This window comes from Camellia sinensis, chromosome 15, assembly GCF_055761805.1.
Source record: "Camellia sinensis isolate YWXY chromosome 15, ASM5576180v1, whole genome shotgun sequence".
NCBI lineage: Eukaryota > Viridiplantae > Streptophyta > Magnoliopsida > Ericales > Theaceae > Camellia > Camellia sinensis.
The window spans coordinates 67921193-67931427 of NC_138975.1; the positions used below are offsets into that span (position 1 = coordinate 67921193).

General features: G+C 34.1%; 1 protein-coding gene across 1 annotated transcript in view; it reads right to left on the bottom strand.

Moving 5' to 3' along the window:
* Positions 1–9917, bottom strand: part of LOC114320893 (NADPH:adrenodoxin oxidoreductase, mitochondrial) — a 44918-nt gene extending 35001 nt beyond the window's left edge. The window contains exons 1-13 of the mRNA XM_082909278.1: positions 9785–9917; positions 9557–9661; positions 8554–8667; positions 8405–8458; positions 8112–8224; positions 6785–6898; positions 6623–6696; positions 5935–5996; positions 5529–5727; positions 5078–5141; positions 4539–4606; positions 3282–3424; positions 2539–2769 (exon numbers count right to left, since the gene is read on the bottom strand). Of these exons, the coding sequence (XP_082765404.1) occupies positions 2539–2769; positions 3282–3424; positions 4539–4606; positions 5078–5141; positions 5529–5727; positions 5935–5996; positions 6623–6696; positions 6785–6898; positions 8112–8224; positions 8405–8458; positions 8554–8667; positions 9557–9661; positions 9785–9901 (1458 nt within the window). The 5' untranslated portion in view covers positions 9902–9917. The remainder of the gene's footprint in view (positions 1–2538; positions 2770–3281; positions 3425–4538; positions 4607–5077; positions 5142–5528; positions 5728–5934; positions 5997–6622; positions 6697–6784; positions 6899–8111; positions 8225–8404; positions 8459–8553; positions 8668–9556; positions 9662–9784) is intronic.
* Between the last annotated feature and the right edge of the window lie 318 nt (positions 9918–10235).

A 10235-nucleotide genomic window follows, 5' to 3' on the forward strand; every position in this document is an offset into this window, starting at 1 on the left:
TCAGTACTTAACAATGAAGCCATGCAAATTGGTGGATCTAGCCCAACACAAGAAAATGGCATAATCCATTTTTGAGACTTGAAAACCATATTTTTAGCCTCTAAAAAACTCTAAAAAAAAAGTGGTAAAAAGTTGGAAAAATTTTGAGAAAGAAGTGGGAAACACAAGGGTAAAAGCTTAGAAAATAAGGTTCAAAGAAAGGTGGTTAACCCCTCCACCTTTGATAGCTTTAAGCCACAAGTTTCATCCCATCAAAATAGTGTAAAAATAGTATGAAATTAGCAAGAAAAGAGTAGGAAGAAGTAGTGTAAAGAAGGCCAAGGTTATACCTCTTGAAGATGAGTAAGTCTTTGATTCACAAACTCACAACCTCCTTAGGCTTGCTTACTAGCTTCATTTCTCCATTATTTTAGCTCACTTGTTCTAGCATTTTCATGTTAATTTCAGCACTATTTTTGTGAGTTTTAGGATTGTTTTAATGTGTTTACTTCATTCATGTTTTGTATAGTATGCTTGTAGTGTTGTAGTCCTCATATGTTTGGTGGTTTAGGCCTTAGACACCAACCTATTTGAGTTGATAGCTTTTATTTTGGGCTTTTCATACATGTTTTTACACTTGTGATAATCATCTCTGCACTCTCCCTCCTTTTTTGGTTTTATTTGTTTGAGTCGTTTCAAACGAGTGTTGTTTAAAACATGTGAAAGAGACCCTTCCATGCTTAATGGTTTAATCTATTCGGAGGTTCATTACCAAGGCATTACATCTCTCTGATGTCAAGAACAACTTCTTGTTGGACCCTTCCCTTCATTTAGTGGACTTAATTCTCATTTTTGGACTAAATGATTAAAGAATGGAAAACAATTTCTTACCTCTAGAAATTGCCATTTTTTATTATTATTGGAGATTATGAAATTCACAAGTTTGATTTGAGACTTTTACGAAGATTTTTTGTTACTTTTTAGGATTCCAAATGTTACAGAAGGAGATCTTGAAGAAACAGGTCGTGAAGCTTCTTCGAGTTCGAGTTCGAGACTGTGAAGGCCAATCCATTATCTATCTGGTAGGCCCAAATAATTGATTTTGTTGTTGAACCTTTCAAAAGCCCAAGTTGTTAAAACTGGGCTTGCAGTCTTCTAGGTAATTTTCTATCTCCTCTTTTCTTTTTTTTTAATAGGTAAATTGCATTGATCTGTCTTGAGATTTAAAGAAAATATAACAAGTTTTATAATTTTGACATAATTATATTAAGCTCTTTTAAGATTTTAATTCATATAAAATCTAACTTCATTTTCATTAATAATTTGTTAGTTATATGGATAAAAAATTAATATTGTTATTTCTTTTAGATGAAAATACATACTTTACGTTGTTTTTTTATATCTTAACACTATCTGCATTAGTGTAGGTGGTCCATTTAATCTTACTGAAAGGAAAGTCAATGTAATTATGTCAAAACTCTACAACTTGTAGTAATTTGATTTATGAAGTACTATTACTATTTCAATCAACTTTTTAACTTTTTACCTAAAATGTATAGTTAACAAACGAGAATAATAATCAAGATAGCTAGAGTTACACGCTTATTCACATATGCTTACAATACCTAAAGGATGTCGGAACTTAAGGCCCAATTTGATTAGCAAAATTAACAATGAGAGGATTAACAATTCATAAAGTTAGTGCAATGTTGGTTATCTAGATGGATTAGTGGGACATATAGTCCCCTCTTGTCCACGTTTGTTTCACAATAGCTAAGAAAATATATATTTCCAGTTACATATTTTCTTTGCATTATTAGTTTTAAAGTAAAATTAAAAAATTTACCAATTTTGTTGGATCGAATATCCAACAAAATCTAATCTGGACAACAAAAGCTACAACTAAACACAGAAATATGAGTCCCATAGATTTAAAATCCCATTCCACCCAATCAAACAAACCCTAATGCTGTGTTTGGTTGGGGGATTTGGGAAGGGATTTGGAAAGGGAAATGGAAATGGTAGGTGAAATGTGAATAAATCATACTTATATTTCACATAGTTTCACACACCTTTTCCCTTTCCCTTTCCAAATCCCTTCCCAAATCCCCCAACCAAACATAGCATAAAGAAATATACTATCCATAATGTCAAATCCAATTGAAACTGAACAATACTAGGAAAAGGGTAGGAATTAGCAAATTATAAATTATTTCATCCCTAAAAGTAAATATTTTGGTTTCAAAAACAAAAACAAGAACAAGAAAAAAAACAACCACAAAAAAATAAAAATAAATAAATAATGACAGAAACAGAGAGGATTCAATAAGGTTCTCATTGCCATGAAATGGCAAGGTGACTCAAGCCAAACTTTCCCAACATTGTCTGTGTTTAAAGGACAAGAAATTAGGCCTCTCTTGTTAGGCTTACAAAAATGCGAGCATGAATACACTTAATCTAAAGAACTCGTGGCTGCTGAAAATTGAATATAAACATAACACAAATATTTATTATATGAATGACAAAAACAATATTAATAGGTCGGAAATTGTTTCACACCTTGGTGGCAACTTTCAGTAGCTCTTCCCATGTGGTTAATTTGTCTCTGGGTTTGTTTTTCAAACTTCCAAGCCTTCTCTCTTCAGTGTCGATCTTTTCCCAAGAATTGAATGGAATCACTTTGACATTCCTTCGATCTAACAATTGGAGAAGTCCCTCTCTGCCTGGCTTTGGCAAGCTCGGTGCAGATGCTAATACTCCTTTCTCAAGGTCCTGAGATATGCTCATGTTCTGTGACCACTTCAGTCAATTAGAGAGTAGCCGGTAATCACTACAGATAACCCTAATATATGTTGTTTTAGTTTACTCTTACTCTCCACTTGTTTTGGCATAAAATGTTTCCCGTAGAAGATGTTTTCCTATGTTTAGTTGCATCCTAGAAGGAAACTAATATACTAGTATTTGTATTAATGGTGGTGGCGGCAAAATAGTGGACGTGGACGTGGACGTGGACGTGGACGTGGTGGGGGTGTGGCGGCGGTGGTGGGATAGTGGATGTGGTGGTGGTGGGGTGGTGACAATGGTAATGCGAAACGTTTTCCACTTTTTTAAAGTATAAAATATTTTGTGCCTAAATAAACTTGTTATGCATTGACTTTCGTATTAAATTATACTAAACATCAGAAAATGCAAAAAACATTTTGCGCCCAAACAAATGGAACGTTATTTCTAGTAGGATGCTTCATGCATAAAGGATGATGTACAGACAACGTTTTTTTGACCGTATACAAAATGCTACTTACTGTTTCCTCCGCACAATAAAGGTTGGTAGCAATGATCCCCGTTGGTCCCCTTTTCAACCACCCACATACATAGACGCCCTCTAGTTGTGTATGATCTCCTGAAGAGTTGATTAACACATGACCTCCAACATTTCGAACTATTCCTGTAAAACAAGTCAAGCACGGAAAAGGGAAACATGAGGTTTTGCAACCTTGAGAGGCCTGTGTATACTAACAAGAAGCTTTCTAATCACATGACAAGGTTCAGACTTGCCACTCTAATCTGAACGGGAAAAAAGCATCAGACAAAATAATAACTCCTCAGTATTATCATTAGATATTAATTAAGTGTATAGGGACGAGCACTGTTACACGGATTCTTCTATTCCGCTCAAGGTACCAGAGTTGGCACTCTGACAAATGAGGGACTGGAGTGTGTCCGACCCAATACCAGACCTTAAATCTTCTAATGTTTGGCAATGAGGAGGTTTTATTTGACAAAAAATGACAGTTGTCTCACCACACACATATAAAGTGACTAGGGAGACAAAAAAAAAAATCACCTTTCCCATTAAATTTTATTTAATTTCAAAATGACAATGCTATACAGAATATGTTAGATTAATATGTGCAGGATGTATCCATACCCAAATTTTTGATACATTATCCTTGCACCCTAAGGTTTGCATCTATGAAGCATGGACAAAGACAAACCAACATGAAATTTTTTATTTTATTATTATTATTATTTTTTTTGATAAAGAAACCGACATGAAAATTTTCAAAAAATGTAAAGACACTATATGGTGGAGGAAATGAAATATATATAGTTTTATATATTTATTTTAAGTCATATATAAAGATAATTATTATATGTCGTATGTATGAATATTTAAATAAATATAATGATTTCTAAAGTTTAAAGACGAATAGCTATAAATTTACATTGTTTTTGTTTTATTATTGGATTCCAAGTTATTTTATTCAAACTTGTAACGTGTTTTATGTGTCTAAATGCTAGAAAGTGTCTGACGAGTGTCATGTCATGTCATATCGTGTCGGTGTTTGACACGTTACCTTCTTAGAAGTGTCCATGCTTCTTCGGTCACAATCTTGCACCTAATAATCATACCCACACCTAACACTCAAACCCAAGTCCATCTAACCTAGTGAAAAAAGAAGTATTTGCAAACATTAAGCAGTGATGCATGCAAAAAATTTTAATAAGCAGATTTGTCTGAAATTTTTTCACACTGGTGCATAATTTCTTTGATATACCTTTGTGAGCATCAAAGGGTAAGTCATCAACTGGTACTGATCTGTAACCAATGCTTTTTAGCACTAACCTGAAAAATGCATTAACAAATTGCCACAACAGTCAAGACCTCATGCAAACAATTTAAAAATGAGCAAAAATCTCGAGTAGTCTGGGATAGCCTTCAATTCCCCAATTACGCCGTTCAGTTTGCTCTCCCAACCCGTGCAGATTGGGTGGGATCATGAAACAAGGTATTTTAAACTTCAAATGATTAAAACATTTTGGGTAGTGATGGAAACATTTCCCTTTTACTATCACATGGCACGAATCAAAACCAAACAAAGTAGAGCATAAGGGCGTATCAAACGCAACTGTAGGGCAACACAATAAGCATACATAAAAGAGGAATCAGAAGCAACTGGAAGGCAAATACTATTATATGCACACACATCAAAACATATTCACTCAAAATGACATCTTCTGGTAAAGCATAACTCAACTTCTCTGTACATAAAATATGGCATGTAGTCAGCTTAACTTCCAAACAGTAACAGATTACCTGCATTCAAGGTCTTTAAACTGTCCTGTACCAACTGCAACTTGTTTCCCAGAGCCAACACTTTCTGCAGAATGAGACCACATAAGTCACAATAATTGGTTACAGTTACAGATGTGAAATTATTCCAGTTGCACTGGGCATAACATTTGTAATGTTGAGGAAAACAATGCACTTATTTTCCTCACAAAAAGGCATCATTCTAATTATTTAAAAATTAGTTAGTTAAATTATTGGTTCTCAACATGTTAGGTCTTTGACTCTGAAGATAAAACAGTTTCCAGATTTCCATTTTGTCATAATCCTTTGGTGGATGTCATACTAACTGCATTTTTTAAACCAACGACCATGATCGGACGATATGGAAGACAATAAACACATGAACCACAAAGCAAAGAACTATGGAAAAAGCCATCTGAACCAGCTCACCAGCAACATATGCAGAGAAAATTACCTTTAAGAATTGTCTTCTCAAAGCGCACACCAACAACATGACCACTTCTGTCGTCTGAATCTAGAAACCCATCTGGCTTTCGGAAGAAAACAATGTGAAGTTCGTGTTGATCTGAACTGCGATGAAATGGTCCCGACACGGCTGCCTTAGATAGCAACTCATAAACCCTCTTTAGGATTCGACTATTCTTTTGTTCTTCCTTTGCCAAATAATACAATGTACCAATAACATCAGACATGAGGACTATTAAACATATGGAAACAGAAAAAGGTAACTCTGGTCTTTCGGGGCATTTTTAGCCAAAAAAAAAAGAAGGAAGAAGAGATCAAATAAATTTTTGGGAAGGAAATTCGCCAAATAACTTGTGAGACAGAGTGCATATAATTTTTTGAAACGGAAAGTATACCTCATCTGCTGGGGTTTTCACTAGATTAGCTTCCTTAACGTTAATGTGTAAATCTTTGATACCTGCAAAAATGACACAAATAACTCCATAAAAAATGCATTTAAAGGCAGAATCATTTAATATCAGCAATGAATATCTTCAATGGATTACATTACGAAAATATGAAAAAACATATTAACTTGAACCATCAGGTAAACATGATTGAGTTTCATTGGAGTTATGAGCAATAGAATGTATTCAAGTTGAACTACTTTATATGGATAACGATCAAAATAATGAATTGAAAATACTCGAGCACTGAGCTCGAAACATTGGATCACACCAGAACTTGTCTTTAAAAAATTTAAAGATCAGGATCTAGATTTTTCTTTCACGGGACCAAAGTTGCAATGATGTTTTAGAAAACAATCTTAATTGATACAAATAATATATTAAGAAAATTTTGAACTTAACGAGGGCCAAGGCCTACATCAAGCAAAAAGTAGATCTGCTCTGCATTTGATATAAAACAAACTTCAGTTTGCTCACTACTATTAGAATCTGATGAAGCAGGTCCAATAATTCTAGTAACCCCCCTATATAATAATTACTCTGGTAATTAAATTAAAAAAATGCGTTCTGAAACACAAAGTAGCAATGAAATTTTGAACTAATCATGTAGTGTGGAGGACAGGAAACTAGGAATTACCAAGAACTTCACGTAACTCTTTTGTGGTACAAGCTGCTTGCACTGGTCCACATCTTCCAACTAAGTACACTTTTCTGCAATCATATGTGTATATTTTGACGCAATATAACTAGGGCCCAGCTAAAACCAGTTTAATTGACATCAAAAGGTGGGACAGAAAACCTTATAAAGCTCTCCTCCAAAGCAGCTAAAGCATGGCTGGCAATATCAGTTGTTGCCAACTCTGCAGTTGGTCGTAAAAGAATATGTGCAACATCCAGAGCTACATTGCCTTGAAAGAAAAAACATAGTGGATGGTTATGGGGGTCGAAACTTATTTTGGGATTGAAGGGCTTCAGAACTGCAAACAGTTATTATGACTACTTTTAAAAAATTTATTCTTCTTCATTGCTGCATAATAAATTTTAAATTATTTAATGAGAATAAAGTTTTTTTGCTTCTGAATATCAAGAATGTAATGCGAGTATCCATGTCAACTAAGGAAGTACGATGTGTGGTGTGACTTGTTGTTTAGTCATGCTCAATGTCTCCCATCTTCATTCATCCTTTTCATGTTTTGGTTTTGCCACATAGGTTAGGGGTCAACAACGAGAAACCCCCACCCTTCCCAAAGGGGAAGAGTGGAAGAGTTACTACTTGATGGTTAGTTGTTTAATGCTTCCCACATCTATGAACCAAACACATTATAAGTGAACAGGTATATTTGCTAATTGTAGTTGTTAGAATTTTAATTTCGACTTGACAATTCAAAAATAAAAACCTCAAATACAACGCGCCAAACGATGTAGCAATGAAATAGAATGGCATTATACTGTCAGCAACCAACATATCACTTTAAGTACCATAAATTGAAATTTTGTATGATAACAAGATGAAGTGTAAAGGAAAAGTGAACGTTGAAAAAAACTTTTTGAGTAAATATTTAAATCTCACTACTGCTTAATGTTCAATCAAGTCATAAGTACATATTTAAGTTTGTGCGGTTTCAATTATTCTAGTTTATTTACCAAAAGAATATTTGACTAAAGGAAATCCTTACTATTGAAATAACATTAAAATAATATAAACTTTACTTCTACTTATCTTACCTCATTAATTTGACTTCTTGTTCATTTATAAATTGAACCCTACAAAGCATTATTCATAACTATCAAGTAACCTAAGACCTATTTTTCCACCACATGTTATCTGGGTCTTATTTTCTGTTAAGTTAACGTTTATCAAGTAAGTTGTTAGTGTCATACATTGTTATCCCATGTCCTTATTGGTGTTCTCCTCAATCAAACATCATTTTATACAATTAGCATTGCCCTTACTTCCATTAATTTTGTAAATTGTGCATTATGACCGAAAAAGTAAGAAATGGAAAACCACCAGTTCATCTTATAAGTTAAAAGCCCCTGTTCTGCACGAGATCTTATAATCTGTCTCCCTAAAAATTCACAAGAAAAAGAAGAAGAAAGAAAGAGAGAAATAATAAGATACCTAACCAAGAATAACAGCTGTATCAGTGCTCTTTAAGTCTGGAGCCAAATATTTGCAGTCAGGGTGCCCATTATACCACCAAACAAATTCTCTAGCCGAGTGTATCCCTGCCAAATCCTAGAAAGAAAACCAAGAAGAAAGACATAAACAACAGAGACTATAACTGCCTTCGAAGCATTTGACTATCACCAGTTTAAAGATAATAGGCCACAAAGTCTTCCATCAACATAGTTATGCATATCGATTGTATAGATGACTAAACAAAAACAGAAACAAAACCAAAAATTCTATACATACTTCTCCAGCGATACCAAGAACTCTATGACTTTCAGCACCATAGGCATGCACAACCTGGTTAGCAAAACACATATTCATCAAATAACAAAACTACTTGTGATCAATTAATACAAATCAGCACAAGATCTCATCTAGAGCTGGCATCTTACCACATGATACATCTCCCTGAGCTCAGACAATGATACAGAAGACCCAAGTGACACATTTCCAAAGAATGAGCAACGCTCATTTTGAGCGACTCGAGAAAACTGGTTGGTCACAATCTGTTACAAGTTTTTTGGTAAACTAAGCTCAATTAAGAGGACTATTTGAACAATGTATTCTTTAAAAACAGAAAGTCAGAAACACACAATGTAATTCATTAATATACAGATACTATCAGATTTCTACAAATATAGAAGCTTTAAAAAATGCCAGATGCTAATCAGAATAAAACATTTAGAAAAAATTTATGCCGTCAATGATATTAAAAATGGCCAGATATATACTATAACACTTGCTTAATTTAAATGGGTTTTATTTTATTAACTTTTGGGATCTCTAAAGATTAAGATAAACCATATTTAGTTGCACTATGTAATAGGAGGCTTAGAACATAGTGCTTGGAATTGATACACCTAACTAGAGATGGTGAGGTATATGAAACACAAACAATAATAGAATAAGATTCTAAATCAAGCACACAACAACATAAAGGCTTACGTTGTTCACTCCAGAATGTGGTGGCTTCTAAAAAGAGTTACAATCATGATCTTAGATAACGGTATCAGGATATGTACCGGTATTGGCAATACCATACGATATCAGATAGTAGCAGCGAACATATCAATGAATAACAGTATCAGAAGTCCAAAATCTCAATACATAATTGGTGATACAATACATAACCGTTATTTAAAAACGCTGGTTACAATACAATATAAAGAGATGCTGCACTTCAACTATAACTAAGTAGTATTAGGGGAAAAATAGACCAGACAACATTGTGGTTTCTTTTCATACCAATGCATATGAGATTAAACAGGAATTCCATCACTCAAATTACGAACAAACAATTAATCAGTAGACATAAAACTATTCAATTCAACACAAAACAAGCAAATAACACGTATAAGAAGCTAAACTAAAAAATTCTTGTACCTACATACAAACCTTAGTTTCAGGATGGTCCGGTGCCACACCGGACCGGACTATTCCATACGTCGTCAGCAACCTGTCCACAATATCAACCTCAGCTCCTTGATGTCTCTTCAACATCTAGTAATGTAAATTCAACAATTCAAATCAATTTGAAATTATACACTGACATTCACTGAGATGCTTATACATGTTCTGTGTATATATATATATATAGAGAGAGAGAGAGAGAGTGATATGCACCTTCTCGGCAGTGTAAAAGCCAGCAGGTCCACTTCCGACTACGCAAACGCGCAGCGGAGTTGAAGAGAGAGAAGCAAAGCTTCTTGAAAACAATTTCATAGCTCTAGAAATCGCCATTTTTTTTATTATTGGAGATTATGAAATTCACAAGTTGGATTTGAGACTTTCAGGAAGATTTTTTGTTACTTTTTAGGGTTCCAAATGTTGCAGAAGGAGATCTTGAAGAAACAGGTCGTGAAGCTTCTTCGAGTGCGACTTCGAGTTCGAGAATGTGAACTGTGAAGGCCCAATCCATTATCTACCTGGTAGGCCCAAATAATTGATTTTTGTTGTTCAACCTTTCAAAAGCCCAAGTTATTAAAACTAGGCTTGCAGTCTTCTAGGTAATTTTCTATTTTCTATTTTCTTCTTTTTTTTTTTATTTTATTTTGTTTTTTTCTAATAGGTATAT